Genomic DNA, 24,141 nt, shown 5'->3' with positions numbered 1-24,141 from the left:
TGTGGACAGATTCTCCCACCTGAGCTGTGGATCTCTGCAGCTCCTCCAGAGTTACCATGGGTCTCTTGGCTGCTTCTCTAATTAATGCTCTCCGTGCCCAGCCTGTCCGTTTTTAGGTGGACGGCCATGTCTTGATAGGTTTGCAGTTGTACCATACTCTTTCCTTTTTCCGATGATGATTTGAACAGTGCTCCGTGAGATGTTCAAAGCTTGGGATTTTTTTTTTATAAAACGTAACCCTGCTATAAAACTCCTCTACAACTTTATTCCTGACCTGTCTGGTGTGTTCCTTGGCCTTCATGATGTGGTTTGTTCACTAAGATTCTCTAACAAGCCTCTGAGGGTTTCACAGAACAGCTGTATTTATATCGAGATATCCTACAGTATGACCTCGACAAAATAACGGAGAGGGCAACGACTTGGCAAATGAGGTTTAACGTGGAGAAGTGTAAGGTTTTGCACTTGGGGACTAGCAACATAAAAGCACAATACACGTTAGGAGGGGAACCCCTGGGAGAATCAAAAATGGAGAAGGATCTGGGAGTCTTGGTGGATGATAGACTAGGCAACAGCATGCAATGTCAAGCGGCAGCTGCCAAAGCCAGCAGAATATTAGCATGCATAAAGAAAGGGATGTATTCCAGAGATAAGACTATAATCCTTCCACTTTATAAAACTCTGGTCCGACCACATCTGGAGTATTCTGTCCAGTTCTGGTCGCCAGTCCTCAGGAGGGATGTGTTGGAGCTGGAGAGGGTCCAGAGAAGGGCAACTAAACTAATTAGGGGATTGGAGGACCTTGATTATGAGGAGCGTCTGCAATCGCTTGATTTATTCTCCCTGGAGAAGAGACGCCTGAGGGGGGGACATGATAGCAATTTTTAAATATCTCAATGGGGATCTAGGCTTAGAAGAAAAGCTGTTCAGTCGCAGGGATTGCATGAGGACTCGGGGGCATACAATGCGATTAGAGGAGAAGCGTTTTAACCTCAGGCAACGTGGGGGGTTCTTTACTGTTAGGGCTACAAGATTGTGGAATTCTCTACCACAAGAGGTGGTTTCTGCGGGATGTATGGTGGCTTTCAAAAGACTTCTAGACGTACATCTCAAGGATCAGAACATTCAGGGGTATGCGAGATGATTACAGCCACACACACCTACACAGGTTGAACTGGATGGACTATTGTCTTTATTCAACCTCGCCTACTATGTAACTATGTACTATGTAACTTACACAGGTGGACTCTGTTTACTAATTAGGTGACCTCTGAAGGCAATTGGTTCCACTAGATTTTAGTTTGGGGTATCATATTTATCATTTTCCTTCCACTTCACAATTATGTGCCACTTTGTTTTGGTCAATCACATAAAATACATATACGTTTTTGGTTGTAACTTGACAAAATGTAAAATTTCAAGGAGTATGAATTAGGGCTGAACGATAGTAGATGTGATATCGACTATCGTTCTGCGGACATGGGCGATATTCACATCGCCAAAGATACGATGTTAAAGCACATAGGCATTAGGCAGGGAGGCAGGGAAAAGTTGGGACTGGGGGGGGGGGGGGGGCGGCTTACAGTGATTGTTGTAGCAGCCCGACACATCCATCCCACACGTTCAGCGGTGAGCAGCTAACCAATCACGCGTGCCTGCACACCTGATTGGTTCCCTGTGCCGCTACTCACGGCGTGATTGGTCAAGAAAACTAGCTGCAGGGTGGCAGTCTGAATGTTTGGGCTGCGCAGATGTCGAGTCACTGTCAGGCTGTGTTCTTCTACCGGCTCCTACCACCACTGTGAGTCCCGAGACTGTGAATAATCCACACAGACTGTCACTGAGTGCCGGTTCACACTTATGCGATGCGGGAAGGCTGCGAATTCGCAGCCTGTTCCTGCATCGCAAACGCACCCCTGGCAGTTCACACTGCCATATGCGATACGCTGGGGGTGTCAATGTAATCTTAACGACACCCCTAGTTTGATCGCATATCGCAGTGCGATCTTGCAGTTCGCACAGGATCGGATCGCACTAGTGTGAACCGCTGTGCGATCCGATCCTCATGTGGCTGCAAAAAAGGGTCCTGTGCGTCCTTGGTGCGGTGCGAATTTAGCCATACAAAGTGTATGGCTAAACTCGCACCGCACATCCGATCGCGTGTAATGAAGGAGCAGTGCGCTCCGACATTACATGCGATCGCCGCAGCCGCATCAGTGTGAACCGGCACTGAGTGTCAATCCCTCCCTACAATACCATTATTAACCCTGGCCTGCCCTGTATCTGCAATTACAATCAGAAGAAGGCTGTGCTGCTGCCTGCATGCCCTGCTGCAATACTTAATGATTTCCATCCATTCCCAGCATCCCTACAGTAACATTAACCCTGGCTGTCCCGGACTCCCAGTGCAGTATATATTCAGTCAGCCTGGATTGACGGGTCTCTCAATATCGCAATATATATCGTTGAAAAAAAAATATCGCAATGTACTTTTTTTCCAATATCGTGCAGTCCTAGTATGAATACTTTTTCAAAAAATTGTATGGTTTGTCCCCCTTGGGTGGGATTTTTCAGGGCATCAAGAACAAATCTTTTAACATTTTACAAATTTTATTACACAAATTACAAAATACACTATCATTAATGCGGTATTATTAAGCCTAAAAATATTAAGCTTTATACCCCATTGTTTTTAATGATTGTGTGTATTGTAATTTGTGTAATAAAATTTGTAAAATGCTAAATGATTTGTTCTTGATGCCCTGAAAAATCCCACCCAAGAGGGACAAACCATACAATTTTTTGAGTTTTTGGCATGTGGTCTACTGACAGCAAACAATCTTTTCTTGAATAGTTTTTCAAGGCACTGTATTTGCTATCTACCAGGACCTGAGATATTAACTTTGAATGAACTGACCCTTAAATTATTGTACTGTAGTCAATCACTCGATGGTTGATGGCAATTGAGCATGGCTGGTTAACGAGGACCCTTTTTTTGAAAGCAAGCAGTGTAACTACCTAAATTTGACATGGTGTCCCCTTCTTGCAGTCTTGTACAGCCTATGCAGCTCGGAGTGGGGGAGGGAGGGTTATCATAAGGATCTTGTTAGAAGAGGCAGGAGAGCAATTGGCATGCTGAAAGGGAGAGAGAACTCTTGCACACTGGACACTTTGACCATCTCTCCTTGACCCCTTTCCTCCTGGCAGTGGCGTTGTGGCAGAAAAACACTTGACGCTTGTAAATGCGTGAAACATGTTGTAAGCGCTTGGATGCTAATTCAATTTATTGGCAAAAATAATTTATTATGGTCTTTAAAATTAATGCTCAAACACGTTTTACATGCGTCAAGTGTTTTTTTTTTTTTTTTTTTCCGCTAAAACACTGCTGCTCCTGGATGCGCTGGCACTGGCAGTGAGGTGTTTTTTTTATTTTTTCCCTGCCTCTTCACTCCACCAAAAGCCTATGTGCGTATGGACACCTAGACTAACATGCAGGGGCTTTTAGAGACAGAAAAAAAAAACTCCAGATGCCCCTAAGGACAGCATTAAAAATGCTCTGTGTACATGAGGCCTATCCTTTGACTGCTTAGTCATATTGTGGGAATACAATACCTGTAAGTGAAGGAAAAACTGCAGCACAGAAAGACCAAGTCCCTCAGCTGCTTGACAGGGCTTTACTTAGGACTGGATGCACAGAAATACCAATCTTTTGGTAGCATTATTACAGCTCTAATGTATGCATTTCATCTGGGTTTTTAAGCTTTTTGCCTGGATTTCAGCTTTAAAGGCTTTTCAAGTCCACCTTTTGCAAAAATTAAATAAATGCAGTCACGTTTGCAGAGAAAAAAAAATGTGCATTTTAGTTTTTGCAAATGTTGCAAAGCATTGTAAATATGATCAATGGATGAGTGCTTACAACCTATGGATTGCAAATGCAACGCACAGGCTCCTGCAGAATCCTTCTGTAGCTCCTTGTCCATACTTGGGTACTAACTTTCAGTTAGAGAGCTGGAGGAAGTGTCGGACTGTGGTAGTCCCCACACTTGTGTTCCATTGATCACTACAAGTACATCTGCCATGGTAGTTTATTCATTCACAGATCTCTGTGAATGGATAATGCGTCTGTGCAATGGGGGGATCGGTTTGGGGGCTTGAACTTTGTTACATGTTACACCCTAAATATGAGTGTAACATGCTTCAAAAAGTGGAATTACCCTTTAATGCTGTAAATATGCAAAGTGCTAATAGTGTGTGCGCAGCATAATTTTTTTTTCTATATCCTGTTCACTGGAAGTCATGCGGTGGAGAAGTGGACAAAAGTGGGCCCATTCACACTTTGTCGTGCACCTCCTCCATGTGTGATTTTGTTCCAGTGCCATGCATTGTGAATGGCACCCCAATGCTTTTTAGAGTAAATGTATGGAACCATTTTTGGGACTGCCCAAACCAACCACACATTATTTTTTTGCCTTAAAACATCCCATAACGCAGTACAATGGAGTGCTTAGTATGAATCTGTTTTTTGGGCCCCCAGTATGTTTACTCATGGCATATAACCAGTGTTTTATTGTGGTAATAGTTGAAATGTAAATGGGGCTCAGTGGAGGATCTCTGCTGACCAGCTGTAGTACAGATTTGATCCATTGGTTTTTTTTTCCTCCCCCTATCTCGATTAACACATTTTGTTTGTATGATTACAGTGACTGCACTCCTGTTCAAGATGGAGGAGGCGAACATGGCAAGCCGCGCCAAGGCACAGGAGCTAATCCAAGCCACCAATCAGGTGTTTACTCAATCAATAGTCTCATTTCTCATTGTTCCAGAATTACCATAATAATCTTTGTGAGGGGAAACTTAAAGCGGAGTTCCGCCCCCCTCTAAAAATTAAGACAGCAGTTACACATACTGTAGCTGCTGACTTTTAATATTAGGACACTTACCTGTCCTGGAATCCAGCGATGTCGGCACCCCACTCAATGTTTCCATTGGCTCTCAGGTGCTGCTGCCGCCGCCATTCGTGGTAAGAGAAACCGGCAGGAAAGCCTTGTGGCTTCTCAGCCGGTTCCCTATTATGCATGCACGAAGCTCGCTGCACTTTCTGAATGGCCCAGTGGAAGGAGGGCAGAACTTCTGATGGACCTTGCCGCAGCGAGGTCTGTACGAAGTGGAGACGGGTACCTGTCAAAAGCAGGTACCGTCCGGTCCCGTCAGTGTTGGTTTGTTTTAGAACACACAAAATTATACTTGTCTCTGGATCAACTTTCACGGCTATGACCACCAAAATACTTTAGTCTTGCTGCTGGTGCGTTGTTTCCTCTCTTTATATCTCACCGACCCTAAAGTTGACCACACAAGTAGATCTACCAACAAATATACAGTTCAGTAGCTTACCTGATTGGATACAGATAACATTTTAGGTAGCTTTTCACATTACATGGTTTTGGCAGATTGCAATGTGTACAGCACTTTAAAGGCTCACTCAAACTGGTGGCTAGACTGTAGCATTAGGATGTGGCTAAACTCTGCATATGGAAGCAGTAGCACTCTATGCGAAGGGCACATAAAGACTGAACCAATAGCTGTGGGCAGAGTGGTCAGCCTGAGGCCACACTGTATCCACGGCCAATCACAGGCCTTAGTCACATGTAACCACTTATAAATGGCTACATGCGAGCAATGACGGTCGTGCCGCTGTTGGCAACCAACGTGGATTAGGCTTTTTTCTCTATCTTTCATTGATGGACAAAGTCTCTGTTCTTCATAACAGTTGGGTTATACTGCCCCCTACAGGAGTAGGACACTAGGCAGAAAAAAAGTTCTGACTATGCATATGGGCAGTCCCAGGAGGGTATACTCCCTCTCTCTGCTATAGGATGTCAGTTTTATTCTGCCTAGTCAGGAGTAGGGGCCTAGTTCCTTGCTGGGATCTCTAGTCCTGGAAAAAGTTTTTTTCTATTTTTCTGGATTTTTCCTGTGAGATCTACAAGCAGCTAAGCCGGATCTGGGCGAAGGGCTGGATATATAGATCCAGTGGTCACCCCAGCCGACCACGAGCGTGCTCAAACCCCACCTCCACGCTAGGTTGGCTGCAACATAGTCCCACCGGACAGGTTCTGGCCCGAGCTACAGCGTTCCTATTGGCTGACAGCCCCCCATTTTGGTGGAGTGGGGTTCTGTCAGGAGATGGTGCCCGCCTGTTCCAGGTATGGTGAGTAATAGTAATAGTTCCCCCCTCTCCCCTGGCGGGTTTTTGGGGTGTTCGCGGGCCCCTCCTTAGGATGGTTGGACCCCTGGGTTCCCCTCTCTCCCCCCCCCCTCCTCCCTAAGACATGTGTTTACTACTGCCCTTGTGTCACAAACTTTTGACTGAATGGGCTAAGTTACTACGCCGTGACCTGGAGGGAGTATAACTTCCCCCTGCCTTTGCGAAGCTGACAGACCAGTTGGTTCAGGGGCTGCAATTTCTTTGTGACGCCTCGCTAAATGCGGCTCCCCTATTGGCCCTACTGTCGGTTTTGACAGGGGTCATCCAGCGTATACTTTGGTTAAAATGCTGGTATGCAGATCAGACAAGGCATTCTTTGACGTCTGATCTACCTTTTCAAGGTGATCGCCTGTTTGGGGCTACCTTTGATGACATTATCAAAGGTCTTACAGGGGGTAAGAGTACCTTTCTCCCACAGGCTAACAAGGGTAGGGACCCTCATCGTAGATGGGGTCCCTCCTTTTCAGCACTCAAAAGTTTTTTCGTCCCTCAGGGTCAATTGACAAGGGATCAAAGTCCTTCAAGGCCCCCTCGGGGAACTCCAATCGACCCTGGTCTGGCAAGCAGAAATCGGGTTTCTCCAGACCTGCGGATAAGACCCCTTGGGCCTGAAGGTGCGCCCTCACCCTATCTGGGGTGGGGGGGATGTCTTTGCCAGTGCCCGGACCTGTGGCTATCCCAGATTCAAGACAAGCGGGTTTACGAGGTCATACAATCCGGTTACAAAATCGAGTTTCGATCCATCCCTCCAGTAAGGTTCTTCCCTTCCAATTTGCGACTGTCCCCGGGATGGCTTACAAGGCTCTCTTTGGGGCAGTACAGGACCTTTTACAACAAGGAGTAATAGTTCCCGTTCCGTATTCGGAACGTTTTCAGGGCTTTTACTCAAACCTGTTTACGGTCCCCAAGGAAGGCAAGGTGCGTCCAATTCTGGACCTAAAGGCACTGAATTGCTTAGTGCGAGATCAAAAATTCAAGATGGAATCCATTCGAACAGTAGTGGCTTCCCTACAGCAGGGGGATTTCCTGGCCTCCATAGACAACAAAGATGCCTACCTTCACATCCCAATATGTGCAGGACATCAACGGTTTCTGCGTTTTGCCGAGGGAGAGGATTACTATCAGTTTGTGGCGTTACCCTTTAGTCTCGCCTCTGCTCCTCGGGTCTTCACAAAGGTGTTGGCTCTGGTCCTGGCATTGTAAGGCTAGCAGGGATATCGGTCCTGGGTTACCTGAACGATCTGCTTCTCCATGCAGAGTCTCCCACTGCGCTGGTGATAAACTTAGAGGTCACCACAAGAACTCTGGAGGCATTCGGGTGGATTCTGAACCTTCAGAAGTCGTCCCTGGTCCCTTCCATGCGACTGGATTATCTTGGTCTGACTTTGGACTCGTCCTCAGCCAGGGTGTTTCTTCCTCCGGACAAACTTCAAAAACTCCAGACTGCGATTCAGCTATTGCTGTCCAGCAAATGGTCATCCCTTTGGACTTATGAGGGTTCTGGGACTGATGGTGTCATCCTTCGAGGCGGTTCCTTTCGCTCAATTCCACACGGAAATCCTTCTCAAATGAAACAAAGATCCAAATTCCCTGGACAACCGATCCAGCTGAGCCAAGTGACCAGGGGGTCCCTGATATGGTGGCTTCAGTCCCCGACGCTCACACGGAAAATCCTTCCTTCCCTTATATTGAACAGTTGTCGCCACGGATGCCAGCCTGTCCGGGTGGGGAGGTGTTCTCAGCAAGCTTTTCCAGTCAAGGAGTCTGGTCCCTGGAATAATCCAGGTTACCGATCAATATTTTAGACCTGAGAGTGATCAGGCTTTGCCTAGTACACTGGACGGAGTACCTCTTAGGGCTGTCCAGTGCGCATTCAATCAGACAATGCCACGGCCGTGGCTTATATCAATCACCAAGGGGGCACTAGAAGTGTTCTTATGGCCTTGGATGTGGCAGGCATCCTTCAGTGGGCAAGACGTTTTGTTCAAGCTCTCTCCGCCGTTCACATTCCAGGAGTGGAAAATTTGCATGTGGATTACATCAGTCGGCAGACCTTGGCTCAAGGGGAATGGTCTCTCCGGCTGTGTTACAGCAGTTGTGCTTTCGTTGGGATACTCCAGAAGTAGATCTGTTGGCATCTCTGATCAACAAGAAAGTGCAGAGGTTTGTGGCCTGCTCTCGGGACCCTCTGGCACCTGACACAGACGCGCTGGTGGCTCTGTGAGGTCAGTATCCAGCTGATGTATGCCTTTCCCCTTCTCAAGTTGCTACCATAACTTCTTCGCAGGATTGAGGCGGAAGGGATTCCGGTCATCCTTGTGGCTCCAGACTGGCCTCGTCGAGCTTAGTACGCCGACCTGGTCAGGCTAGTCGCAGACATTCCTTGAAGACTTCCTCTCAGGGAGGATCTACTGTCTCAAGGGCCAATCTTCCATTCTGCTTTACAGTTGCTGGCTTTGGTGGCTTGGCTGTTGAAAGCCAGTTGCTGATGGACAGGGGATAGTCTGCTTCAGTGATTTCCACTCTGCTTAAAGCGAGAAAAGTGACTTCTAGAAAGATCTATCATCGTACGTGGAAGTCGTATATTGTGTGGTGTGAGTCTCTTGGGGTTCCTCCTGGCTCTTACTCGGTGGCTCGGATCTTGGCTTACCATCAACGAGGAGTTGATCAAAAATTGGCCTTGAGTACTATCAAGAGTCAGGTTTCGGCCTCAGCAATTTTCTTCCAAAGGCCGTTAGCTACCCATTCCCTGGTGCGTAACTTTATCCAGGGGGTTGTGACACTTGGCACCGCCAGTGTGACCTCCGTTGCCACCTTGGGACCTTAATTTGGTGCTGTCGGTTCTCCAGAAACCTCCCTTTGAAAATATTTGGGAGATTCCCCTGCTTACCTTATCCCAGAAGGTGGCCTTCTTGGTGGCTATTACTTCTGTTTACAGGGTGTCTGAACTGGTGGCGTTGTCCTGTCGTTCTCCCTATCTGGTGGTTCACATGGATAAAGTGGATAAAGAATCTGTCCTTCCTCCTGAAGGTGGTTTCCAGTTTCCACTTAAATGAGGACACTGTGCTACCCTCCTTGTGTCCTAAGCCTAAACATCCTAAGGAATTTGCACTGCATACTTTGGATGTGGTTCGGGCATTCAGGGTGTACTTGACGACTAAGGAGTCTTGTTGGATGGACCAAAGAAAGGGCTGCCTGCCTCTGCTGCGACTATTTCCAAATGGATCAGACAGACGGTGGTGTAGGCTTATTCAATTAAGGGTCAGGTTCCTCCTTTCCCTGTTAAGGCGCATTCTACTCGGGCGCTTAGTGCTTCCTGGGTCTTTCACCATCGGCATCTGTGGTTCAGGTTTGCATGGCCTGGTCGTCTGTTCATACCTTCACAAAGTTTTATAAGGTGGATGTGCTGCCATCTGCAGATGCCTCCTTTGGCCGCAAAGTTTTGCAGGCTGTTTAAGGGCATTTTAGTCTCCCTTGAGGGTGTTTAATGTTTTTTCAGGTTCTCACCTTGTTGTTCAGATGAGTCCTATGTTGGCTGTGGTTCAGCTTTGGGGTGGTATTTTCTGCTGTTCCCACACCTCCTGTTTTATGGTGCTGCTTTGGGACGTCCCTACTGTTATGAAGGACAGAGACTGCGTCTGCAAATGAAAATTGGATTTTTGTCTTACCGTAAAATCCTTTTCTCTAAAGTTCATAGACGGCCACAGTACCCGCCCCTTTATTTTGAGTTGGGTTGGTATTGTTTTCTCTGACACTGCTTTGTTACAAAACTGACATTCTATAGCAGAGAGAGGGAGTATACCTCCTGGGACTGCCCGTAGGCGTAGTCAGAACTTTTTTTCTGCCTAGTGTCCTACACCTGTAGGGGGCAGTATAACCCTACTGTTATAAAGAACAGAGATTGTGTCCGTCAATGAACTTCAGAGAAAAGGATTTTACTGTAAGACAAAAATGCAATTTTCCTCTGCCAGTGTGAATCACAGGTTGTCAGCGGTGGTGGCCTGTATAAATGAACCTTGACAAGAAAACGGCTCCTTCCTACAATGGCAAGGATACTCCCAGGACTTGCATCATGGTGTAAACAAAACACCGTATTCCCAACCAGAGTATAGATGAAGATGTTACACTCTGGTCGGATTGGGAGTGCGGCGTTCTTTGGTTACACTCTCTGCTAAATGAGTCGGCTTAACACTGACCCCCTATTTCTGAAAACCAGGGAGATTGCACCTTTTCTCTTGCTTAGAGTGGCGCTCCAAGCTTTGTACTGGGACATGGTGTAATATAGGATAGCCCCCCCCCCCCCCATATGTTATAAGAAGCAGGAGTTTTCTGAAAGTATCCAGTCTTAAATGTTTGTAAAATCAAGATTTCTTACAAATAACAAAAAATATATATTAGTTTGTAATAGTGTAAACCTTACAAAATATATAAAGTTTACTAGTTTCCTTTTTACTTTAGCAGGATGGCAAAGATCAATTGTTTTCTAAAAGTTCCTCTTAACATTTTATTGTATGACCGGTTAATAACCAGCTAAATTTTTCTTCCCTCACAGATCCTCAGTCACAGCAAGCCTTCTACCTCACTGGTTACCCAGCCTCCTCCTCCGCCTGTCATACCATCTCTTGGTCACTCAGCTCCTTCCTATCTCCCTTATTCTAGTCTACCCCTTAGTGGCAACTCCAGCCCCCCAACCCCAACTGGAATCTCAAGTCTAAACTCGCAAGCAATTCCCAGTCACACCTCCAGCTCATTTTTCAACACTAATACAATTGCAGAGCTGGGAAAACGGGAAGGCAGTACTAGCTCTGAGGGAAGAGGAGACACTGATAAGGTATGGATGTTTACTGGTCTAGTAGTGACCTTACTGATAAATTAACTATGTTCTGGGCATTAATAGGATTCCAGCTTCCCCTGTTCTGTTCTGTTGAAAGTTATGCTTCATATATTTCTAAAAACGTGCAATTTGTGTATTCTTGTTATGATTTTTGTTATGCTTTTGTACAGTTTAGTGTCACTTTTAGATGTTGAAAAACACTTTCAACATACACTGTGATGTGTGACGTTGGCAGTCGCCTCTTCAGCCCAGGAACATTTTGGGAGGAGCCTGTGCTTGAGAACCATTCAGCTTCATAGTCAAGTAGGGTGCAAAAAACAGAAAGTTCTTTACTTACATTTCTGATTTTCAAATATTGCTCCCCTTCAATACAGTTCACAGGGAAAACAAGATATGGAAGGCATACAGGGGACACAAGCAGCTCTGGTATGTAATGAAAGCATACCTCTACTCATTCTGTCCTTAATAAACTGGAATGTGAACACCATAGTGTGCACCCCTGGCTTTTATGAGAATTTCTGTTAATTATCAGGTTTGGCTTCTCCCCCTGACTCTATTTTGGCCCACCTTTTTCTTGGGTGGCCTCATTGACTAGTAATGAGATGCAGAAGGCAATGGGTCAAAGTGTGCACTTTGTAGCTGGTTGGTGTTTGCATTGAATGCTCCAGGTTTTGGGGGGTAGTTTAATATAAAAATAAAGCTGCAGAACTGGACAGTGGCTCCCTTTTTTTATTTAGATGTTGGTTTATAGTGTTGGAAGGATGACAGGTCTACTGTACTTTGTATAACGTGACAAAAAATACTTTTTTTTTTTTTCAGCTTTTGTTTATTGCAAGATGATCACAGATGGCGCTTTTCCACTGCATGGAACCGAACGGTTCGACTCGCTTTTGTGCTTTTCCACTGCTGGTACCGCATGGTATGGTGTAGGAACGGTACGGTACGGCAGCGCTTTTCCACTGCATGGAACCGAACGGTATGGCTCTCAAAAACAGTACCACCTCGATTGTGGTTCCAAGAGGTACCATACCCGGTACCATATCCCACAATCCTTTGCATGCAGTCACTACTAGCCACTGATTGGTCAGAGAATCCCACCCACCCCGTTGTTATCCCACCCACTTAACTTTAGTACTACTTTAGTGGAAAAGCAAACCATACCGTACCGAACCGTTCCAACACCGTACCATGCGGTACCAGCAGTGGAAAAGCAAACCGGGCCAAGCAGGGCCGAGTAGAGCCGAGCCGGTACTTGCAGTGGAAAAGTGCCATAAGAGCTACAACGCATAGGCACACTTCCATACTGTTGTAGGTGCAATAATGTGTCAAGCTCATGGTAGCAAGGTGTATGTAAGGTGCAAGCCCCATTCAGGGCAGTAAAATGCAGTCTGGTTCAGATGGTCAGAGTCCTTATTGCAGTTCCCCTAGAGACTTTTTTTTTCATTTGTGTTTTCATGGTGGTCGTTGGCTATTCTTTACATCCTAAATGTGGTTTGTTTTTCCAGGTCCTGGCAGGTTTCGCCCCCCGTTTTTCTTGTCAGGGCGGCTTCACACTGACCCGGTGCGGTCCCGCTGCACTTTGCGCAAAGCGCAGCTAACCTGCAGGTTAAGTGCCCATTCCCATAGACTTCTTTGAGGACCCACGGTTTCAGAAAGCGCACCAAGATGCAGGAGTTCTGGCGCGCTCTGGCCCACACCAGAACCTCATATATATATATATATATATATATATATATATATATATATATATATATATATATATATATATATATATATATATATATATATATATATATAGTAAAGCGCAGCTAGCCCTTAGAAAAAACACAGATTAGCTGCTCTTTAGCAAAAGTGCAGCAGGACAGTGTGAAGCCACCCTTTTTGGAAAGCTTATCGTAAAGATTTGTCTAACTTGTATCGTTTTATTCTCTACCAGTATCTGAAGAAGCTACATACACAGGAGAGAGCAGTAGAGGAGGTAAAACTGGCCATTAAACCCTATTATCAAAGAAAAGAGATCACAAAGGAAGATTATAAAGATATCCTTAGGAAAGCTGTACATAAGGTGAGAGACTGACTGTGCAGTGTTACATGTACATGCATTCTCGTTTTCATCAATTTGCTTGTATAAAAGGGGTTTGTCATTCATGGATAAATATGAAATTGATTCCGAATATAAGCATAATGAATTTACTAGTGTTAAAGACAAACCTCTATGATATAACACCTACAACAGGATTCTTTAAACCTCCCTGGCGGTATTCCCGAGTGTGGCTCCGGATTAATTTTCGGTACCAAAAGCGGTAACCCCGAGCCACACTCGGGATTACCCCACAATGTTACTCACCTTCCCTGCGATCCCCCCACCATCCTCCACGGCGTCCTTGCACTCTCTCCCCGCTCTCGGCGGGGGATCGCAGGGGAAGGTGAGGTTTAAAATGTACAGAACAGATTTCCGAGTGAAATAATGGTACCGCATTCCGCACCTAAAATCTGAAATAACCATTACGCCAGGGAGGTTAAATAAAATAACTCTTCTTGCTGCATTAACCACCTAAAACGGTTGTATCCTCAAAAAAAACAAAAAACAAAAAAAAAAACCCTGCATGACAAAGGCATAATGAGCTAGTATGCACTGCATACTAGCTCATTATGAAACACTTTCGAATAAAGCCCCAACACGGTCACCCAGACACCGCACAGGCAGCTGACATCTTCCCTCTGCGTCTCTTCTGGGTTCGGCGGCTCCGGCGCTGTGGATGGCCAGAGCCGCAATGACATCACTCCCGCGCATGTGCGCAGGAGTTCACTTTCCGGCAAGCAGCTCTGAAGGTCCGCTGGACCTTCAGTGCGCATGCGCCGCTGGTGTCAGCGGCTGCATGCAGGGCGAATATCTCCTAAACCGTGCAGGTTTAGGAGATATTAATTTTACCTACAGGTAAGCCTTATTATAGGCTTACCTGTAGGTAAAAGTTAAAAAGCGGAGTATACTACCGCTTCAAGGACCCGGCCTTTTTCTTACTCTTGTTTAAGTTAAAATCAGTATTTTTTGCTAGAAAATTACTTAGAACCCCCAAACATTATATATATTTTTTTAGCAGAGACTATAGAGAATAAAATTGAGATTGTTGCAATACTTTGTCACACCATATTTGCACGGCGGTCTTACAAACGCAATTTTTCTCTTTCATTCACTGACGGCAACAGCTCAAGGTCTTCTAGACCCTTGGGCTTATGCTGCTCTCTCTTCAGGAGTAGGACTAGGCAGAAACAAGTTTTGTTACGCCCCTGAGGCAGTCCCAGGGGGTATACCATCACTTCCTGCTATAGGACTTCCAGTTTTTTCTCCCTAGTCAGGAGTAAGGACCTGGCTTTCTGCTGGGATCTGCAGTCCTGGCATGTTTTCCTTTTTTAAATTACATTTTTATTTTTCTTTATTATTTTTGTTCCTGTGTGAACTACAATCAACCTGTTCCTGAACTACAAACAGCCAGACTGGGAATGCACTGGATATCCTAGAACTTTATGGTCTTCCTAGTCTGGCCTGTGGTCCAAGTGGTGTGCAGTGGGGGAGGTTCTTTTTTTTAAACTTACTTTTTGTGCACAGCACAGCTCTGATTAACCATAGAGCCTCTGGAGCGGTTGAAGCCGTGAACCCTCTGGGTCTCAATCTGCCCTGGCAGCCATCACGGCGGCCCTGCAAGCACTTATATCAAAGGTTGATATGGTCCTGCAAAGGCGGCCTACTAAAAAGCGTCCCCCGCCTTCACCTGTATCTGCCTCCTCAGAGTCTGAGGTGAATTTGGCCGCCACAGACGTGAGTCAGCCCACTGGGTCTGCGTCCACGCACCCTGAGTGCTCTAACAGTGAGGACGAATCCAGACGCCGGTGCAGTTTTTCACCCGCAAATCTTCCAAGGTGACAAAGGTGTTCTCTTTTCCTGCCTAATTTGACGAGATTGTCACTAGTCAGTGGTGTTCCCCGAAACGCATGGTTGGAATACCTAAGCGTTTCGCTTAGAGATATCCCTTCGAGGAGTCTCTCCTGAAGAAACGAATGGGTCCATCATCAGTAAAATCTCAGGTTTCCATGCTGAATAAGGTCACACTTTTGCCGGTGGAGGATTCTCCATCCTTTTAAGGATCCTGTGGACAAGAGAGCTGAGGCTATAGTCCGTTACCTTTTCACTGTGGGTGGTTCAATGTTGAGGGCGGTGTTTGCTCTCACCTTAGTATCCCAGACTTGAATGGAATGGGAAAAGATTTTACGCCAGGATCTGGAAAGGGGTCAACACCGTCCTGAGCTGGCGGGTTAGTTGATCAAAGGGCTACAGTACATTTGTGATGCGGCCCCCTTGGCCGGCAGGGTATCTGTGACAGCGGTGATTCTTCGCCGCATGATTTGGTTAAAGTACTGGTAAGGCGACCCAGGCTTCTAAAAAGGTGCCGACTGATCTGCCTTTTGTAGGTGACCGTTCGGTGCCTCTACAGAAGAGATCATTAAGGGCATTACGGGAGGTAAGAGTACATTACTTCCGCAGGTTGCTAGGGGCAAGGAACCTCGTCGTAAATATGGTCCTTTTTTTCTCGGCTCACAAGCGGCCCTTTTATCAGTTTGGATCACAGGAAAAGGGTTCACGATTCTCCCGTAACTTCACGGGAGGCTCCAAGAGACCCTGGATTGGTAGGTCGAAAGCAGGCACTACAGGTTCCGCAGACAAGCCTTCCCCAGCCTGAAGGGGCGCCCTCACCCGCATCTGGGGGTGGGGATACATCTTTACCTTTTTATGGACCTGGGGACCTTGCTCATTCAGGACAATTGGGTCCACGAGTTGGATTTGGTACTGTTACAAGATCGAGTTTTGGTCCTTGCCTCTGGCAAGGTTCTTTTCTTCTAACTTGCGCCTGTCTCCCGATTGGCTACAGGGCCTCTATGGCAGAGGGCAGGACCTGTTAGCACAAGGAGTCATTGTGTGTGGTTGTGCGTTACCTTTTGGTCTCGCCTCCGCTCCTCAGGTTTTGACCCCAGTGCTGGCCTTGCCACGGCAGAAGGGGATTGCGGTACTGGGTTACCTGGAGGACCTGCTTCTGCTTGCAGAGTCTAGAAGTCGAGTCGAGAAGTTGTGCGAATTCTTCAGGAGTTCGGAAGGACACTGAATTTTCAAAAATCAACTTTGACTCCATCCACCAACCTGGACTACTTGGGTCTGACACTTGGGTCAGCCTGGGTTTGTCTTGCTCAGGCGAAACTTCTGAAGTTGCAGGTTGCGATTCGGCTCCTGTTGTCCAACCATCGGTCATTGCTCAGGACTTGCATGCAAATGCTGGGTCTGATGGTCTCCACTTTCAAGGCTGGTCCGTTTTGCTCAGTTTCATACCAGACCTCTGCAAAAAAAGATTCTTGCCAAATGGAACAAGGATCCGCAGTCGCTGGCTGTTCTGATCCTGTTGAGTTGGGTATGAGGGGATCTCTGATATGGGGGCTCCGCTCCCCAGCGTTTCGCCTGGGAAAGTCCTTTCTTCCCCTGTATTGGACAGTAATTTTGAAGGATGCCATTCTGTCCGGGTGGGGAGGTGCCTTGGGAATATACTTGGCTGAAGGTGTTTGGACTCGAGAGGCGGTCAGTCTGCCGCTCAACATCCTAGAGATTTTGGCGATCAGACTTTGTCTCAGTGGATGGATCGTCTGTAAAGATGCCTGGTGAGGATACAGTCTGAAGATGCTATGGCGGTGGCATATGTCAATCAAGGGGGAACGGGGAGTGCCCTGGTGGCACAGGAGGTAGCTGGCATTCTGAAGTGGGCAGAACTATATGTTCTGGCCCTCTCTGCTGTGCACATTCCGGGGGCAGTGAATTGGCAAGCAGATTATCTGTCACTAGATGTTGGATCAGGGAGAATGGTCCCTTAATCTGGAGGTGTTTCAACAACTGGGTCTCTGGTGGGAGACTCCTGATGTGGACCTGTTGGCCTCCCGTCTCAACAGGAAAATGCAGAAGTTCGTGTCAAGGTCTTGGGATCCCTGGCCAACGCCGCAGATGCCCTGGTGGCCCCTTGGGGTTAGTATCGTCTGATTTTACGCCTTTCCTCCAATACAACTTCTGTCAAGATTGCTACGCAGAATCGAGATAGAAGGGATTCCAGTAATTCTGACTGGCCTCCATGGTCTTGGTACGCAGGGCTGGTAGCAGACGTCCCTTGGAAACTTCCTCTCAGGGAAGATTTTCTGTCTCGGGGACCAATCTTCCATCCTGGATGTGCTTGTATCTTTGGATGCTGCTTTTGGCCGCAAAGTTTTGCAGGCTGTGGTTGCAGAGGCTCCCACCTATTGAGGGTGTATTTTTTTTTCCTGGTGGTGAGCTCCAGTTGTTCCTGGTTGAGCTCCTGTTTTACCTGGTTGGCTATGTTTAGCCTTGTTGGGAATTATATGTATTTCTGTGTTTTCCCCACCCCTCCATGTTGATACTGCTTTGGGACATCCCAAGGGTCTAGAAGACAGGGAGCTGTGTTCGTCAGTGAACGAAAGGGAAAACTGGATTTTTGTCTTACCGTAAAATCCTTTTCTCTGAGGTTCACTGACGGACTCTGCACCCCCCTGGGTGGCATAGCCAAAATTGTTTTCCACCAAGTCCTACTCCTGAAGAGAGAGCAGCATAAGCCCAAGGGTCTAGAAGACATGGAGCTTTGTCCCTCAGAGAAAAGGAATTTACAGTAAGACAATAAGTTTTTTTGGAAAAAAATGCCCTGAATTTTGAATTAAAAAATAAAACAATTAGCCCAATTTTTTTCTAGAATGTGAAAGTGAATGTTACGACGAGTATATTGATACCAAACGTGATGCTTCAAAACTGCGCACGCTCGTGGAATAGCGACAAACTATGGTACTTAAAAATCTCCATAGGCAACTCTTTCAAATTTTCTACGGGTTACCAGTTTAGAGTCAAAGGAGGTCTAGGGCTCAAATTATTGCTCTCGCTCTACCAATCGTGGCGATAGCTCACGTGTGTTAATTTTGGCAGCAAATTTCAATTTAGTTTTGGTCTTAGTCTTAGGACTAAAATGGCATTTTTAGTCCCATTTTAGTCTTCTGCAAGTGTTTTAGTCGTATTTAGTCGACTAAAACGCCAGTACATTTTAGTCGACTAAAACGCCAGTACATTTTAGTCGACTAAAACGCCAGTACATTTTAGTCGACTAAAACGCCAGTACATTTTAGTCGACTAAAACGCCAGTACATTTTAGTCGACTAAAACGCCAGTACATTTTAGTCGACTAAAACGCCAGTACATTTTAGTCGACTAAAACGCCAGTACATTTTAGTCGACTAAAACGCCAGTACATTTTAGTCGACTAAAACGCCAGTACATTTTAGTCGACTAAAACGCCAGTACATTTTAGTCGACTAAAACGCCAGTACATTTTAGTCATCTATAATCAAATGGGTGTAGTTCAATTGTAATTTGTAATGCATTATTTAAGCATTTCTCTACAATTTCCAAACTCATTATATACTACTGCTGGTCCTGAAGTGAAAAATCGAATAGGTTATTATTAATGGTATTAAGCTTTGAGCATGCACCAGTGTTAATTTTGGCAGCAAATTTCGATTTAGTTTTAGTTATAGTCTTTTGAATAAAATGTGATTTTAGTTTTAGTCGTATTTTAGTCTTAAGACTAAAATGCCATTTTAGTTTTAGTCGTATTTTAGTCATCTGAATTGTTTTAGTTTGTCGTATTTTAGTCAACTAAAATTGTGTTAATTTAGTCGACGAAAACGTTTTAGTCGATGAAATTAACACTGGTTTGAACCATTTCCATATGTGGGCGTGCCCATAAATGTGATCTTGCAGCGAATCCACCGCTGGGACCATGTTAAAGCGGACTGCCCGCCATTTACAGAAAAAAAAAATACTGGGGTTATAGCAGCTATATGCTGTCATAACCCCGGTATTTAACGTCAAATTACCGATGTAAAACTGTGGTGGGCGGTCCATAAGTGGTTAAAAATGAAAGTACAGCTATATTTCTGTGCCCACTGAGACGTTAGTGCTTCAGGTCTCGTAGACCTCAGCACTATGGTCTTATTGCCATCACCCTCTCTTCCTGGCCACTCACAAAACAGAGCCAGGGTCTATTTGTGTTGTGAATGGCCAGGATGAGGAGGAAATAGAGATTCAACCTTAGCATTGGGGCCCGAGAGATCTACAGCTCTGAGTGGGCACAGAAGCACCGCATGTAATAAGGTAGGATTTGCAAGATTTAAAAGATTATTATTATTATTATATTATTTATGGTGCATGCACCAATGCTGTATGGATGATATATTCTGAGGGATATGTAAACATCAATCTTTCATCAAAGTCAGCGTTGGCTACATTTTATTTTTTAAATTATTTTTGTTAAGGCTGTTCTCAATTGCAGAACAATAACAAAAGAAAATGATAAAAAGAGAATGAGTGGTACATCCACACGCGCAAGTTCACCCGTGGAAGCGATGGCACTAGGTGCCGAAAGGCACATGCTCACTTTGTTGCTCTGTGAGCAGCAGTGGCAGCCAATAGGGTCCATGTATGCAGGTCTACGTGTTTGCAAAACTGCTGCTTTCAGATGCATTTAAATTACAAATCTGTCCACAGTTAAGCGTATACCTGTGTGAATGAGCCGTTAATACTCACAGCTCCCCATCAGATTTGCATTTGTTTTCTAACCTGTGATAGAGATATGAAATAAACTGTTACTTTGGTCTATACATTTGTTTCAGCAAGAGAATGTCACCAGCACACCAAGGATCTCCAGAACGAGTCCAAAGCTTTATTCGGTAATCACATCTTTACAGCAGAAAGCAACGTTTTGGAGCCATGCAGGACCCCTTTACCATGCATGTGACAAAGTGTGATACAGAACAGAAAATATTTAAAGAGCCATCCACCAATCTGTGAGCAAGTATCAACCTCAGCCCTGCACTCTGGTTGATTCTTGTTTACTGATTGGTGGATGGTTTCTATTCTGTATCACACTTTGTCACATGCCGGATGAAGGGGTCCTGCGTGGTTCCAAAACTTTGCGATCTGCTGTAACGATGAGATCGCTAAGTAAAGCCTTGGACTCGTTCTGGAGATCCTTGGTGTGCTGGTGACATATTTTCTTGCTCGGACTAGACACAGTTCTAGCCGTTGGTCATTTCAACACCCACTTATATGCACATCCATTTCTACAGGAACGTGTGTGTTGGGATTTATGTGTTGGAATCCAGTTGTTTCAGACACTTGTGTTCATGTGCCCTAGTATGGTTTCATAATTAAACACGTTTAACCCCCCCCCCCAAAAAAAAACAGCTCCTGCTCCTTTAAAGCTTGTTATACAGCACAGTGCTTGTGCTGTGTAATTTGGCCCCCCCCATATCACCTGAAATACCTGGCTGATACTGCCTGGCTATACCCTTCCCCCTGTGAACTGACTATGGGGTATCATGGCTGCTGATCCCTGACACCTTGGTCAGTCTGCGTTCCTCTGTCATCTGCAGCCCTGCTTTGTCCTCCTGTCTTCCTCTCCCCTTCCCCTCCCTGCATGTCTGCTCGTGTCCATGCCCGCCCCTCCCCTCCTGCTGCTAAAATAACTTTTATTATCCTCTATAATCCTCTCTGTGTCCGAATGACAAGTGCTCCTGTCTCTGTGTTTTAAAAAAAAAAAATGCCTTCTTTACTGTATTTCAGAGCACTTCCAGGCGATCACGTGACCGGCCAGCCCACTCTCCTCTCATCCTGTCTGACGTCGGCAGGAGAATCTCGACCCCCTCCCGCTGCATCTGTCAGACAGGAAGAGGAGAGAGCCAGCCGGTCAAGTGATCGCCAGGAATCGCTCTGAAATACGTTAAAGAAGGAGTTTTTTTTATATCAAACACAGAGACAGGAGCACTTATCATTAGGACACAGAGAGGAATATAGAGGATAATAAAAGTTATTTGAGCTAGGGGAGGGGTTGGCATGTACATGAGCAGACTGGCAGGGAGGGGATTATATGAAGTAGTTAAAGTGAGTTAACAACCACTTTAAAGGGTTATAATTTGATTGTTATGCATTCTTCCACCTTAGATTTGCCACAGCAAGAGTGGAGAAATCAATCCAGTAAAAGTGAACAATCTGGTGAAAGCCTACGTCCAGCGTTACAAGTATTTCCGGAAACACGGGAAGAAAATGGAAGATGACGAAAGCAGCAGCGGTTACCGTGGCGCAAAAGAACCAGGGGCCATTGAAAAGGCAATGCCTCCTTTACCATTAATATGAGCCCAAGGGGACCGCGCACCTTGACATAACTCGTCAATTTCTGTAAAAACTTTTATTGCTAGTGGCTAAGAGGGACAAGGGACGCTTTTATGCAACTATCTGTCAATCTTTAGAGATGCCGATCTTTAGAAATATATGTGACTCCTAAAAACAGTTCCTCCCCCTGCTCATATTGCCAGAGTTGGGACTGGCTTGGCAGGGCCACACGGTGCGCTCGGGTTCCCTGCTGACTCGTTTTAAATAGTCGTCTCTTGTAAATACTACGTTTGCTTCACAGATTTGCAGCTTTACTCTTTCTGTACCAGGTTTTAACTCTTACACGGTTTTCCTTCCATTATTATATTTTATTTTGCATGAAAGGACACCCCTCCACCGTATCAGCACCTAGCAGGTTGTTGTTGTAACCTCCTACTGTTAGCTGTATTAAATTGCCATCCTGTAAGCCTTTCTCCCTGTTTGGCCTTTTTGTTGAGGACGTTGTGTCTAGTGCGTTGTCCTCCTGGTGGGTCTGATTGTAGAGGATTTTTTTGGTCTCTGTTTAAAAAAAAAAAAAAAAAACAACAATCCAAAAGTATAACTAAAGGCAAAACATTTTTTTTTTTTACTTAAGATTTTTGTGAGGTGGTGAAGGGTTAGAACCTCGGTCAAGTTTTTATTGCTGCCTCTGTTCTTGTTGGGGAGATTTACTCTCTCTATTCCTCCTGATCACCAATGTCACCTGGAATTAAAGTGAGGGTAAATCCAGAATTTTTTGAGTTTCCACCAAAACAGGAAGAGAGGAGAAATCTTGTAACGGAGACATTAGTTGCTGTGACAATAAATGTCTGTGGGAATTTCCCTCATATTGGGAAGATAATCTCCCATTTCCAAATAATTTGCGGGGCAGAAAGTGAAGTGAAAGCTCCATAATGAGATGTAGATGGAAGTTCTAAATGCAGTGGCTTTGTGGTTAGCACTTCTGCCATACCTTGGTTTGGATTCCTGCCAACGCTCGATCTGCACGAAGATTACATGTTCTCCCTGTGCTTGCGTGGGTTTCCTTGGTGCTTGCGTGGGTTTCCTTGGTGCTTGCGTGGGTTTCCTTGGTGCTTGCGTGGGTTTCCTTGGTGCTTGCGTGGGTTTCCTTGGTGCTTGCATGGGTTTCCCACACTCCAAAAAACATGCTATTAGGTTTAATTGGCTCCTGTCTAAATTGGCCCTAGTATAGAACTCTGCTGAGCATACCCAACATGGCTGCCTCATCATCTGCCTCAACAGCAGACAAATACAGTTGGGCAAAAAAATATTTAGTCAGCCACAAATTGTGCAAGTTCTCCCACTTAAAAAGATGAGAGAGAGGCCTGTAATTTTCATCATAGGTACACTTCAACTATGAGACAGAATGGCGGGAAAGAATCCAGGAAATCACATTGTAGGATTTCTAATGAATTAATTGGTAAATTCCTCGGTAAAATAAGTATTTGGTCACCTACAAACAAGCAAGATTTCTGGCTCTCACAGACCTGTAACTTCTTCTTTAAGAGGCTCCCCTGTCCTCCACTCATGGCACCTGTTTGAACTTATCAGTATAAAAGACACCTGTCCACAACCTCAAACAGTCACACTCCAAACTCCACTATGGCCAAGACCAAAGAGCTGTCGAAGGAAACCAGAAACAAAATTGTAGACCTGCACCAGGCTGGGAAGACGGAATCTGCTATAGGCAAGCAGCTTGGTGTGAAGAAATCAACTGTGGGAGCAATTATTAGAAAATGGAAGGCATACAAGACCACTGATAATCTCCCACGATCTAGGGCTCCATGCAAGATCTCACCCCATGGGGTCAAAATGATCACAAGAACGGTGAGCAAAAATCCCAGAACCAAACGGGGACCTAGTGAATGACCTGCAGAGAGCTGGGACGAAAGTAATAAAGGCTACTATCAGTAACACACTACGCCGCTAGGGACTCAAATCCTGCAGTGCCAGATGTGTCCCCCCTGGTTAAGCCAGTACATGTCCGGGCCTGTCTGAAGTTAAGAGCGCATTTGGATGATCAAGAAGAGGATTGGGAGAATGTCATATGGTCAGATGAAACCAAAGTTAGAACTTTTTGGTAAAAACTCAACTCGTGTTTGGAGGAGAAAGCATGCTGAGTTGCATCCAAAGAACACCATACCTACTGTGAAGCATGGGGGTGGAAACATCATGCTGTTTTTCTGCAAAGGGACCAGGAAGACTGATCCCTGCAAAGGAAAGAATGAATTGGGCAATGTATCCTGAGATTGAGTGAAAACCTTCCATCAGCAAGGGCATTGAAGATGAAGTTTGGCTCGGTCTTTTCAGCATGACAATGATCCCAAACACACCGCCCGGGCAACAAAGGAGTGGCTTCGTAAGAAGCATTTCAAGGTCCTGGAATGGCCTAGCCAGTCTCCAGATCTCAACCCCATAGAAAACCTTTGGAGGGAGTTTAAAGTCTGTGTTGCCCAGCGACAGCCCCAAAACATCACTGCTCAAGAGGAGATCTGCATGGAGGAATGGGCCAAAATACCAGCAACAGTGTGTGAACTTTGTAAAGACTTAAGCCTCGTACACATGCAACGAATTTCCGCCGACCGGTCGTCCGTCTTTTGTCCAGAGTGGTGTCTGTTGGGTGGAATGTGCTCTAGACTGCACACAAATTTTCCCGTACGACAGAATTCTACTTCAGAAGTGATGTCATGTGTTTGATTGCTTTGTATTTGTTCTTTCATCTCTGAGCATGCCCAGTCTTGCTCATAA

At 45.6% G+C, this 24,141-nt stretch overlaps 1 protein-coding gene across 2 annotated transcripts in view; it reads left to right on the top strand.

The window, feature by feature from the left end:
- The window catches only part of SCAF1 (SR-related CTD associated factor 1), a 72,811-nt gene extending 50,991 nt beyond the window's left edge, over positions 1-21,820 (top strand). For both annotated transcript variants that reach the window (XM_082273220.1, XM_082273221.1), the window contains exons 8-11: positions 4,698-4,780; positions 10,815-11,093; positions 13,033-13,161; positions 21,187-21,820. In XM_082273220.1, the coding sequence (XP_082129346.1) occupies positions 4,698-4,780; positions 10,815-11,093; positions 13,033-13,161; positions 21,187-21,378 (683 nt within the window). In that variant the 3' untranslated portion in view covers positions 21,379-21,820. The remainder of the gene's footprint in view (positions 1-4,697; positions 4,781-10,814; positions 11,094-13,032; positions 13,162-21,186) is intronic.
- The last annotated feature ends 2,321 nt before the right edge of the window (positions 21,821-24,141 follow it).

This window comes from Pelophylax lessonae (assembly GCF_965119305.1).
Source record: "Pelophylax lessonae genome assembly, chromosome: 12".
NCBI lineage: Eukaryota > Metazoa > Chordata > Amphibia > Anura > Ranidae > Pelophylax > Pelophylax lessonae.
Note: the sequence above shows the minus strand (reverse complement) of the source record. Positions and strands in the feature narration are given on the sequence as shown.